At 46.9% G+C, this 13628-nt stretch overlaps 1 protein-coding gene across 2 annotated transcripts in view; it reads left to right on the top strand.

Annotated features, from left to right (window-relative positions):
- The window catches only part of PACS1 (phosphofurin acidic cluster sorting protein 1), a 1445983-nt gene that overhangs the window by 1336962 nt on the left and 95393 nt on the right, over window positions 1–13628 (top strand). For both annotated transcript variants that reach the window (XM_078660756.1, XM_078660757.1), the window contains one exon: window positions 2778–2913. In XM_078660756.1, the coding sequence (XP_078516882.1) occupies window positions 2778–2913 (136 nt within the window). The remainder of the gene's footprint in view (window positions 1–2777; window positions 2914–13628) is intronic.

Here is a 13628-nt window from a genome sequence, read left to right as displayed (position 1 = left end):
GAGTCTCAGCGAGAGCAGCTCTGAGTCTTCTTATCCTCCTGCATCCTGCTCTTGACCCACACCAGGTGGCACATGTGAGCTCTGCAGTAGAATCTTATGTCCGAGACTATCAAGGTGTTGAAGGAGACGTCGAAAGACCTGCATTTTTGGCTGATTAACTGCAATTGAACTGATGGCAGACCCCTCTCACTACCCCACCCAGAACTGACGGTGGTGACGGTGCTGGGTTGGGTAGATCATCCAGGCTAGGTGGAGATCAGATGACTCTGGTCTCCAATGGACACTCGCTTCTACATCAACCTGCTGCAGTTGCGAGTGATTCTCTTTGCTCTAAAGGTGCTCCTCCCGACCTTCAATGGGGAGCGAGTATCACTTCTCAGTGCAACATAACCACCATGTGGTATTGCAGCAAACAGGGCGGGGTGGGGTTGTAAGGCCTGGAAGTAGCTGAACGTTCAGGGCATTCCCCTGATTGCCCTGTATCTGACTGGATATTTAAATGGCACGGTTGACAAACTCATCCACTATTGCCTAGCTGATCATAAATGGCAGTTAAACTCAGTGGTGGCACAGGGCATCTTCCAATGAAGGGGAGAATCCTGTCTTTATCTATTTGAAACTGCAGAGCCCGTGTAGTGTTGAAGCTTTTGGACGCTGACGTTCCCAAGGCAGTTCACCTTCAGAGATGTCTTACATTTCAACTTGGGCTTAGTACTCCAGTATGCCTTTTTACCCTGACCTCTTCAACCCAAAGTGCTGGAAAAGATCAAGAAATACCAAGCCTAAGTCATCCTAGTGATTCTCTGGACTGGGAGAGGAGAGTGTGGTACCTGGAACTTCCAGCAATTACCATTTTTCCTGCAATCCAGCTGCCCCTCGAGGAAGATCTCCTGTCACAGCAGCAGGGAAAAGGTCCTGCACCTGTGCCTGTACAACCTGCCCCTCCATGCTTTAGGATTAAATGGCGTTGGTTGTTAGCTTTTGATCTTCCTTTCGAAGTGGTTGTCACAATCTTGGCAGCCGGGCATCCATCGTCTAGGACAGCATATGCAGGATGCTGGGTGAAGGTTGTTGCCCGGTGTTCCCCTCTCCCCCATAATATCCAACTCTTGGGTGCAAAGTTGTCTGACATCTAGTTGTCTCCCCCATTAATACTGTTCTTGAAAGGCGTGACCTGCATGTTCCCGCCAACACCTTTTGTGATGCCATACTGGAACGTGAATTTGGTTCTTACTTACCTGATGTGCACTGCCTTTAAACCAATGCACAGCTGACTTTACACCTGCTGACCTTACATCTGAAAGGCGAGTGAGTAAAGTCCAGGCCCTGTCTATCTAACAGCCATACATATTGTTCTTCTCAGACAAAATTGGTCCTCTGGACTTAAGCGGCATTGCTTCCGAAGGATGTTATCCTTCCACAGTGGATACTCCATCACCTTGCTGGCTTTCTACACTCCACCTCACCCAGTGAAGAAGAAAGAACAGCTCCACCCTCTTGAGCCTAAGAGGGTCTTCTGTTTTCACATTAATCATACTAGAGCTGTTCGTTGAGATGAACAACTGTTTGTGGGCTTCTCCAGTGCAAAAAAGGGGTAAGTTGTGCAAAAGAGAACCATATTCTGATAGATTGTCTTATGTATTAAGATCTTCTATTGGCTAGCTAAAAAAGCAACCCTCCAGAATGCTTGCATTCTCATTACACAAGAGTGAAATATGCTACCACTGCACTGGCAGACATTTGCTAGCTTGCTATCTGGGTGTCTCTCCACACGTTAACAAAGCATTACTGCCTGGATGGCTAGGTCTGGCAGCATGGCCATTTTGCCCGATCTGTCTTGCAGGATTCCCTGGTCTGCACCATTTTACAGTCCCACCACATGGGGGCTTATTGCTTTGGTATCTATTCACAAGCGGAATAATCTGCAATTAGAAATCTCGATCAGAATGACAGGTTGCTTACCTTCAGTAACAGCTATTCTGATAGTCTCTATCTAACCGCAGATTCCTCACCGACCGACCGACCTACCTTCCTCCCTATTGTGTGGAATGGACTGTCCATTTATAAAATCTCAATCTAGAGATCTGCACACTGGCATATTCTGATTTCTGAGGGCTTCCCGACGGATGGTGTGCCCAGAGATCAGAAAGAAACTACCTTCAACGCATGGAGGTGGTGTATATACAGTAGCCCCAATGTCACATCTGGGGCGGATCGATCCAACGTGGAGCCGCACAATGCCACAACCTACCAATGCGCGAGGGAATTGCTATTAAAATTCTTCGGGTGCAGTCGTAGGGCTGGAGGAATTCACAATGTGAGGAAAATACGATTAGATGATCTGTTCCAGAAAGGGTTACCAAAGGTAAGTAATTGTTGTGTCAGTGTTAACTTGACTTTCACACAAGCTGTCCATGAGCCCATCTGCAAGATATGCAATCTTCCTAGATTGTCAGGAGATTCCTACTATCAGTCCAGTTTTAACTGCATTGTCGGTTCTATAGTACCACATAGTTATTCCACACACAAGTAATATTGGCAACCATGCATGATTGAGGGGCATCTGTTGGCATCAGCAATACCCACATTTCCTGCCTCTGTTCACCTATACTTTGGTTTTACTTATAGCACTCATTGCAACTGCTGTGCTTATAGACCTACACTTGCAGCTATGCAGCAGGCCGTGATGTTTGTCAAATGATTTATCCTGTCTCTGCCATTAAACCTATAGCTACAAAGGCAGAAGTTCTAATGTTGAGGTATTGCTTTCCTGCTAGGAGATACTGATGACCTGCCAGTTATCAGCCTGACTGTCCCCTCAACATCACCCCCCTCTGCAACAGGACTGATGAAGGATGTAGCGGCAACTCCCCCATCATCTCCATCCATGACCAGCGGTCTAGCCAACATTGGGTACGTGAGCAAATGTATTGTTCTTTGTCAAGAAGTGTGAATCTGTGCATAGGGGTTTTTAGCATTTGTATAGTTCATGAGGAAAACATTTATTTGATGAATATCCAGTTATTTCCCTCATTTCATCTTTCTTAAATTGTAAATATATTTATATTGCGCTTACAACACATGACAAGGTATTGAAACGCTTTTTCGGGAAGTAGCATGCTATGTGGAACCCAAGATTACTAATGGGATAGTTTAAAAACAATTTTTTTTTTGTTTTCTCTGGTGCATGGGTTATGTTAGGTGTGTGCTCTTGATGTCTGATGGATACATCTCCCTGTGGACTCCTCACCTTTTGAATTACCCCAATGTGCTGCATTCCACAGAACTTTTCTCCTCAGCTCTCCCAAGTCGAAGAGGATATCACAATGGAAAGACTTAGCACACAAGTCCGCGTTACTTCTTTGGAGCCATAAGAAGACCTCATTGGCGTGCTGACGTCAGTGCCCTTTTTTCCGTGCCGTTGACGTGTAACGTTTTTTTTCCCAGGCTCTCCATTTCCGGGAGTTTCTTTATTGGTGTTGTTGTGACTTTGTAGCCGTTGAAGATGACTAGTCAGAGGAAGTTGTGTTTCAAGTCATGCAGAGAATGTGGGGGCCAGATGTCCATCACTGACCCCCATGAAGATTGTTTATGGTGTCTCTCACGGCCGGACTGGGAAGAGAAACCAGCACTGAGAAGCTCTAGTGGGGACCACTTCTGCGTTTATATTTTGTTACAGGAGGTCGATATTGCAGCACTGCCACAAAACTGCCCCGCACAGCCAAAAAACAGTCCTCACCCTTCCGTCCACTGGGGAAACGTGCAGTGCCCACTATGGTCAGTCTGACCCTGGTGTCTCTGGTCAGACCATGACGTCGGGACATGCACTTCATGCACGTGCATGAATCCACAGGCGCTAAAGGAGAAGGAGGCCAAATTATTCATGGCCAAGGCCAAAAAGCAAAGGAGATGTCACAAGAGATCACGTACCTGCTCGAAGTCGCCGACTCCACACTCTTTGAGGTCTTCTAAGAAGCCCTAGAGGAAGCAGCGCTATGGTTCTCGGCGTTGCTCTTCGAAGGATTCGATTTTGAAGTCTGTGTCCCTGAGTCTTGGATGCCATTGCAGGGATGAGATCTCTCGAACTCCTTCACCGGAGGAGTCTCAGGCCCCGTCTCTGTATTAGAGTGCAGTGACTCTACCGGCTCAGAGAGATGCAATGCCTCCACCATTGCCGAAGTCAACCACTCCACCTGTGGCTCCGCGGTCTCCGGAGCCACAACCGGAGCCAAATTTGCTGCCTCCTCAAATGGCTTTAGAGCCTGTGATACCGGATCCGTCATATCCTGTTTTCCCGGCTTCGGATCCGTTTCATTTTTTAAATGCGTTGTTCGGCTTGTTTGTCAGAGCTGCAAACCCAACTGGTGCGCTTCTTGGCCACATGGGTCTGTTGGCATATCCCTTGGGAGGTTTGCCCCCTCACTTTCCCCAGGCACACTCATGTCTTTCATGACTATGGCTCCAGGGAGCTGTCCCTTTCCGAAGCCAAGATTTTCAATGCCATTGCAGTCTTTGGAGGGAAGAGCTCCTCTAGGTGGTTTATCCCTGGCGCGGTCTGGTTCTGAACTGGCGCCAGCTCTACCTTGACCGGCTTAGAATCCTGTTCCTGTTGATCTCCCTTCGACGCCGATCCCAAAGTCCCTGGTGCCCCACCTGGCACCACTGATGCCGGTTTCAAGGATGAGATCTCGGAGAGAGGCTCAAAGGATGTTGGAGGAAGAAGAGTACCAGGAGGGACATAGATGGGCTGAGGAAGATTTTAGATCCTGACCTGGATTTTGAGGTTTCGCAAGAGGCTAGTGGGCTGGGCACCTCTCCTGAGTGGGAGCTTTCATCACCAAAGGGCCTGGCGATGCAGGAGGCAACCACATATCACGCTTTAATCAGAAAGACTGCTGACCTCCTGGATTTGCCTCTTCCTACAGCGGAGTTAAGATCTAATATTCTTACCGAAGTGCTCCATTCTCCTTCCTCTGTTTCAGAGCCTTTGATTCCCTTTAATGAGCCATTGACAGATCCCATTCTGGATGTCTGTCAGAAGACGATGTCCACTCTAACGGTTTCCAGGACCATGAAAAGGAGGTACAAGGTGGCTCTGGGGGATCCTGCATTTCTGTCCACCCATCCTTCACCATAAAGCTTGGTGGTCCAGGCTACATGCTCTTCAAGGCTGTCTGCAGCTTCCTAACCATCTACTGTGTTGATAGGGAGTCCCACACATGGAGCAATCAGCGAAGAAGGTGTTCTCCTCCGGAAGTATGCCAATCAAGTCCACAAATACCACGTGTCTCATGGGTTGCTGCATCCATGCCTTCATGGACTCATTCATGGAGGTTGTCCCAAAATTGCCCTAGAGGGTGCAAGGGCATTTCTTGGAGGTGTTGTCAGACGCCCAAGCTGCTGCCCGCCAAGTGATCCAATCTGGTCTGGACACAGTAGTCAGGGCAATGGAATAATCTGTGGCAACAAGGAGGCGTGCATGGTTGCGTGGTTCGGGATTCTCACCTGATATTCAAGCTGCATTGCTGGATTTGCCCTTCGATAGTTCCCGCCTATTAGGGGCTAAAGCAGATTCGGCGCTGCAGTACTTTAAGGTCATCAAAGCCACAGCGAGGTCTTTGGGGCTTCAATCTCAACCTAGGAGCTTTAGGCAGTTCCGCAGGTTTTGTGGCTTTGGAAAAAAATTGTCCTTTCATGCCAGGCAACAACCACAGCAGCAGCAGACCAATCCCTTGTACAGATCCTATAGGGAAAAAAGCAGAGGTTGTCTGCGGGGTGCTGCACAACAGCAATTCTTCTCCTCCTCTTCTGACCCTCCAGCTGGTGTGGCAGGGAAGCAGCTCTAGTTCCACCATCCTAAAGCATGCTTGTCCCGTGGGAGCACGGGTGTCCCATTTTCTACAGCAATGGAGTTCTGTTACTAGAGATGTCTGGGTTTGTAACATCATAGAGAATGGGTATGCCCTACCCTTCCAGGCGTTCCCCCATCCTATCCCTCCCCGTCAGGGCTTTTGCTCAGAAGAGCATCTTCTGTTTCTCTAGCAGGAGGTCCTGTCATTGCTGTAAAAGGGTGCAATAGAGATGGTTCCGGAGGTCAGGGGTGCTACTCTTTGTACTTCCTGATTCCCAAAAAGGACGGTTGATTGAGGCAGATCCTAGACCTCAGGGTCTTGAATTTTTACCTCAGGCAGGAGAAGTTCAAGATGTTGACCCTGGCTCAGGTTCTTCTGACGCTGCAGCAGGAAGACTGGATGGTGCTGATCAATTTGCAGGATGCGTATTTTCACATTCCCATCCTGAAGTCGCATCAAAAGTACCTCCATTTTATGGTGGGGTCTCAACATTACCAGTTTGCGGTCCTTCCTTTCTGCCTTACTTGCGCACCTCGGATCTTCACAAAGGTAATGGCAGTGGTGACTGCTCATCTTAGAAGGTTGGGGATTCCTGTTTTTCCCTATCTGGATGACTGGCTGCTCAAAGCAAAGACGCCAAAGATGGTGCTGCATCATTTGCAGGTAGCAACACATCTCTTGTTCAAGTTGGGGTTTTTGATAAATGTACCTAAATCTCGCCTGGTGACTTCTCAGTGCAACCTGTTCATAGGGGCAGTACTGGACATTATCGTAAGTCATGCCTTCCCACCTCTACAGAGGATTCACGACATCCAAGCTATGATTTCCCTTTTTCAGAATGGAGCGGCTGTTCTAGTGCTGAAGGTCTTTCCCCTTCTCGGCATGTGTGCTTCCTGCATACTGTTGGTCAACTATCCACTCTGGTATATGAGGGCCTTCCAGTGGTGCCTCTGCAAGCAGTGGTTTCAACACAACAGAGATCTCGAAGAGGTGGTCAGAATCTCCAGATACACTGTAGCGATCTGTTCTGGTGGAGTGTTCCAGGCAACCTGTCTCAATGGAAGCCTTTTCAACCTCCATCTCCTGTGGCCTCAGTGATAACTGATGCCTCCACTCTAGGGTGGGGAGCCCATCTGGGGGATCTGACGGTCAAAGGTCTTTGGTCTCCAGAGGAAAGATTGTTTCACATCAATCTTCTGGAATTGTGGAAGATAGGTTTGGCTTCCCTTCGGGGTCAGTTGGTTCAGGTCCTAACTGACAACACTGTTGCAATGTGGTACATAAACAAACAGGGAGGAGTAGGGTCGTATCATCTCTGCAGAGAGGCTCTGCGACTGAGGTCCTGGGCTCAGGACCATCAGATTTGCGTATTCGCAAATCATCTGGCCGGAGAACTGAAAGTGCGTGCGTACAGTCTCAGTCAGCATTATTCGGCCGATCATGAGTAGTGTCTCCTTCCAGAGGTGGTCCTTCACATTTTCAGGATATGGGGGTTTCCTTAGTTGGACCTGTTTGCCACTCAAGTAAATGTGCACTGTCTGGCATTCTGCAGTCTCCAGTATCTGACGAGCGGAGCATTGGGGGACGCGTCTCAGTTCGATTGAGGCTCACAGCTTCTTTGCGCTTTTCTCTCATACCCTTGATTCCTCGGATTCTGATGAAGATTCACCAAAACGGGGCCCAAGTCACATTGATCGCCCCGGATTGGCCGTGAAGGATGTGGTACACAGACCTCCTTTCCCTCTCATTGCAACCTCCGCTCCATCTCCCTCTCAGGGCAGACCTTCTCTCGCAGTCACAGGGGCAGGTTCTACATCTCCATTTCCAAAGCCTGCACCTTCATGCCTGGAGATTGAACGGGGCAACCTGAGTTCTTTCTCTCTCCCAACAGATGTGGTGGACATTATATTATAAGCCAGAAGACACTCCACCAAGTCTATTCTGGTAGGTGAGCCAAGTTTGTTAAATGGTGTGGAGAGAGATTGATTGGTTTCTCTCTTTCCTTAGCGCAACAGGGTTGTACCGTAGCTACTGTTAAGGGCTACTAATCTGATTTGTCTGATTTTCTCTGTTTACCAGACCAACCCTCATTGTTTAAATCTCCCATAGTTATGAGATTCATTAAGGATCTCACTAATAGGTTTCCTCCCACTCCTTTTATCATGCTTCAGTGGGATTTGAATTTGGTTCTCCCATCTTGATGGGTTCACTTCAAGAGGGCAGTCAGCTTCTACTTGGACAGAACCAAGGTCTTCAGGTTGGATGATCAACTGTTCATTGGTTATGTTTGCAAGGTGAAGGGCAGGGCTGTCCACAAAAGAACGCTGTCCATGTGAATTATGCTGTGTTTCAAGATCTGCTACGCCCTGGCCAAGAAGGTGCCTCCTCAAGGTATTTGTGCTCATTGTACAAGGGCTGAGTCTTCTTCTTCGACTTTGGCTAGAGCTGTCCCTGTGGTAGACATCTGCAAAGCGGCAACTTGATCCTCCCTCCAGACTTTTGCAAAGCACTATTTTTTGGCTTTGTCACTGAGGAGGGACGTCCATTTTGTTTTTTCTGTGCTGCAGGATTTTTTGATATAGGCAGGCACACACCCTCCTCCAGGAGCAGGACTGCTTGGGGATTCAATTCAAAAGGTGAGGAATCCACAGGCAGATGTATCCATCAAAAAAACAAGTTCCTTACCTTTGGTAATGCTTTTTCTGGTGGATACAGAATCTGCCTGTGGATTCCTCACTGAGCCATCCACCTCCCTGATGCCTGTCTGCTTATACCCAAAAATAATCAATATATTTCTTATGTGATTTGTTGTAGAAATGATGTGATACTTGGCACTGGGAAATGTCTATGATGAAGAATTTCCAGGTTTGGTTGTGTTTGTACACTGGGTATACTTGTGAAAATGTTGTCCATTCACCTCGAAGGAATGGAAAAATGGGTGGAACTGACGTCAGCACGCCGTTGAGGTCTTCTTATGGCTCTGACTTCACACAGAGTCCCGTCCGGAGCTGTTCCATTGTGACGTCTCATCAACATGGGAGAGCGGAGGAGAAATGTTTCCGTGGAATGCTGCGCATTGGGGTAATTCAAAAGTTGAAGAATCCACAGGCATATACTGTATCCACCAGAAAAAGCATTACCGAAGGTAAGTAACTTGTTCTTCATGTGTGTTTAGTAGAGTTTGGAGTAGGGGTAGAAGGGTTGGGATGAGTTTGAAAAGGGGGAGTTTGAAGTAGTGATAGAATGTTAGAAATGTATTTGTAGGGGGAAGTTGTATTTTTTGTAAGCAATGGTAATGTGTGCTTGTTATTTGGGTGAGTGGCAAGGGAGGGGGGAAGTTTGAGATAGACGTTTAGAAGTTCATAGTAGTCAGAAAGGTTTGGGAAGAGAGAGGAGAAAGAAATGGAACAGTGTTTTTTTTAAATAGAAAGATGTAAATAATTTATGTGCACACACATACACGCACCACACCACACACACCACACACAACACACACACCCCGGTAAGGTAAAGCTTTATTAAACCCCCTCTATATAAATACCCATGTGCACACATTGAAGTTCCAATATTTACATAGTTTACTGTAAGTTTTTTTATGGTTTCAAATACGTGTAATTAACGTATATTTATTTATTTTATTAATTCATAAAGTTTTATACAGCTCAAACTTGATCCCGAAGGATATCAGAGCGCTTTACAATTTGAGGCAAAGGTAAAAAATCAGAACATTAGTCTAACATGGGGAATCTAATTGAATTAACTAGTACAAACATAAGAGTACACGAGTAGGAATGGGCTATGCGATGGAGCATAAAGAGATAAGGGGAGTACATACAATAATCATATACAGGAATAATAACCAGTACTCAAAACAATAATCGAAACAAAAGTTAAATGGGGAGTCTAAAAAGCATTGAATCAAATGTTGAACATCTAACAGATCATTTATACACCAAGGTGAACGAAGAATGTGCTAGACGATGGAGCATAATGACTTAAGGGGAGCAAAATTCAATAATCATGTACAGGAATAATAACCAAACCAAAAATAATGATCATATACAAGAATAATAACCGATACTATAGTATGTCCGAGGTGCTTAGAACTAAATTCTGGCCACTCAAAATTCATGTCCTTTATCTCTCAGCACTCCCAACTTATGGTTTGTTTCCTTCTATCTTTTCTTTATATGTGTAGCTTTCGGGCTCGTCTTTATTTCGGTTTCTTGCCTTCACTTTTATACCCTTTCTAGTTCGATTATCCGATGTTGCTTCTGTTCTTCTTGCTTCCAAACTATGCCACAAGATTCTATTCACATTAACTATCAAAATTCAAGACATAAAAAGCACAACACGCTCCTAAGGTGACACTCCTTCCTGCATGCCCAAAACCCCAGACCTCTACTCCTTTGAACAACAAAGCTTCTATATACATTCCAACAGCATTACAGCAAAACAATGCGTAGAGCAGTGGTCATCACTGCCCCCCACCTGTATCATTACACAGCACCACCTTACAGCACTACTTCTGAGATAACAGTCGGGGAAACACAAAGGCTGCCACAGGAACACAGCAGTGGCAGCTTAGTTTGGCTTTTATGGTTCTCCTGACTCAAATGCAACATGAAGTTGTATGCCTGATGAAGCAGCAATTGTTTCTCTACATTGTGTCCCACCCTCTGCCCCACCTCTCCTCTCCCTCCCACCAAGTGTTGCACACACTTCGGCCTCAGTGAAGCCTCTAGTTCGCCCCCTACCCCGCCCCCGCCTACTACCGAGCACACACTGCGGCCTCAGTCAGCGGTGGTGTCTCCCTGCCCTCTGAGAGTGTTGCCCGGGCCTGGGTTACTCAGAGAGCAGGGCTGTTTGTTAACTTGCAACAACGCCACCACACCCGAGAAAGTGAAACCATCGGGATCGGCCCGCGACCACGGGAACCTAATGCGTGCACGTATGCGCGCACCAGCCGCCATGTTTGGACAAGTCAGTGAGCGGCCGGGTAGGCTAGGGCGGCAGCGCCTAGTTTTACTTAAAGCCACATCCTGCGCAGGCCAATACAGTACTGCAGTTAGAATGATCATACATAAAATTGTAAAAGATGGAAAGGGACTACATAAGGAACACATAGCAGGTATGACTACAAACAGTTAAAGTCGATATCTACAAAAGCAAGGTAAAAACTAGATGCAAAGACGGCGGGGTAAAAGACCCAAGATGGATTAGTTACTTAAATGTAATCCTAGTTCTCATCCAGGGGTATACTCATCAAAGTCATAATCTATGAATAATCCCCGCCCATCTGCGGGATCCCAGAGCATATAGAAAATACATATATATATATATATATATATATATATATATACATATACATGTATATACATATACATGTATATGCATATGTGAAAACCTATACATGCAGCCTAAAATATTTCCAAAATGGCAAAGATCCTGAAAATTGCATAGGTTTGCATAGTAGCAGCTATACTCTCCCAAACCCTAAGGAAGAAAGAGAGCAGTAAACATTTGCATACAACAATGCTTTATTGCCATAGAAAAACCTGTAACTGCAGGCATTTGCCAGTAGGCTGCAGTAGAGTATAACGAATCAAAGAAAGACTGACACCTTGCCTTTAAGGCATTAGAGTAGGGCTACTGTGCCTTTAAGACCTGAAGGCGACCCCCTTCTCCCATGATGGACCACAGGTGGCAGTTAGGTCAGTTCTTTTTGGAGGTGCATAAACACCTGTGTAGATCCATAGTAACATATCATAACGTTGCAATAATGCTCGTCCGTGGAGGTGGGTGGGTCACTTATGACTTTGATGAGTATACCCCTGGATGAGAACTAATCCTTCTCATCCAGGGGATACTCATCAATAGTCATAATCGATGAATAGATTAGCAAGCCCATACCCAAAGCCTCGCGGACGAGCAATCAAGTATACAGCAAAAACATGAATCAACATCACATTTATAATGCAGTTATGCAAACAAATTCCTCAAAGAGGCCTGTCCCACTTGGGCATCGGCCTGTGCATCTGAATCTAGGCAATAATGGCGGGTAAAAGTATGTACTGAACGCCATGTAGCCGCCTTACAAATCTCAGATATTGGAATGTTACGAAGGAGAGCTGTAGTAGAACCTTTCCCTCTAGTAGAGTGTGCATGAGGTTTGCCCTGCAAAGCCTTGTTAGCTAATTGGTAAGACAGCGCTATAAAGGAGATGATCCACTGTGAAATAGATCATTTTGAGGCTGACAGACCGGTATTAGTTGATCCATAATTAACAAAGAGCCGGTCAGACTTCCTAAGTGGAAGAGTTTTAGCCAGGTAAAATTTTAGAACCCTCCAGAGATCTAAAGAGTGTAGAGTCCTCTCCGGGGGAGTGGTTGGTTGAGGAAAAAAGGTGGGCAGAGTGATAGGCTGATGAATATGGAAGTCTGAGATCACCTTGGGCAGGAAGCCTGGATGCGTCCTTAACACCACCCTATTGGCATGGAACACTGTGTAAGGTTCCTTGCAACACAGGGCCTGGATTTCGCTCACCCTACGGGCAGAGGTGATGGCCACCAAAAAGGCAGTTTTCCAGGTCAAGTGCTGCAAAGAAGCCTTATGGATAGGCTCGAAGGGAGCACCCATCAATTTGGTGAGTACGATGTTAAGCTCCCAGGGAGGAGAGGGGGACCTCACTGGTGGAAACACTTTCTTAAGCCCCTCCAAGAAAACTTTGATCACAGGCATGAGGAAGAATGAGGTCTGAGAAGGCGACTTCCTATAGGCTGTGAATGCCGTTAAGTGAACCCTGATGGAGGGATACTTCAGGCCTGACCTTGCCAAATATAATAAGTAGGGTAGAATCACCTGCTCCTGATCGTGGATAGGATCAAGAGAGTTGTCTAGACACCTAATGTAAAATCTCTTCCACTTGAAAGCATAAGACTTTCTAGTGGAGGGTCTCTTTGCCTCCTTAAGAATGTTCATGCAATTGGCTGAAAGGTCTAGGTGGCCATATTGGATGGCCTCAGGAGCCATGCCATCAATCGAAAGGAAGGAAGGTTGGGGTGAAACAGCCTCCCCTCATCCTTGGTCAGCAAGTCTGGGCGGCAGGGCAGCCTCCGGTGAGGGACCTCCGACAGCTGGAGGAGATCTGGGTACCACCACTGGCGCTGCCACTCCGGCGCTATCAGGATCATCCTGGTGTTGGTCCTGTAGAACTTCTGTATCACCGCCGGGATCAGAGGCAGGGGAGGAAAAGCGTACAGCAATGTCTGAGACCAGCTGATCAAAAGAGCAATCCCCCTTGATCCCTGCTGCGGGAATCTGGATGCGAAGACGGGGCATTTTGCGTTTGACGTCACAGCGAATAGGCTTATGTCTGGTACGTCCCATTGCTGAAACACCTCCGGTGTGACCTCTTTGTTGAGCACCCAATCATGCGCTTCTACGAAGTCGCTGCTTAGGCCATCCGCCTGAACATTCAGGATTCCTGGTAGGTGAACCGCCACGATGGAAAGACCTCGCACCAGGAGGCAGTGCCAAATGTCTTGAGCTTCCAGAGACCGAACTTGTGACCTTGTGCCTCCCTGCTTGTTCAGATAGAACATTGTTGTTGTGTTGTCCGTCTGAACTTGAATGTGTTTGGTGCGCAGAGAAGGGTAGAGGGATTTGAGCACCAGATAGACAGCCCAGAGCTCCAAGAAGTTGATGTAGTAGCTTCTTTCTACTTCAGACCAGAGACCTTGTACTTGAAGCTGGTCCATATGAGCACCCCAGCCG

This window comes from Lissotriton helveticus, chromosome 9, assembly GCF_964261635.1.
Source record: "Lissotriton helveticus chromosome 9, aLisHel1.1, whole genome shotgun sequence".
In the NCBI taxonomy this organism is placed as follows: Eukaryota; Metazoa; Chordata; class Amphibia; order Caudata; family Salamandridae; genus Lissotriton; species Lissotriton helveticus.
This window is presented reverse-complemented; position numbering and strand designations above follow the sequence as displayed.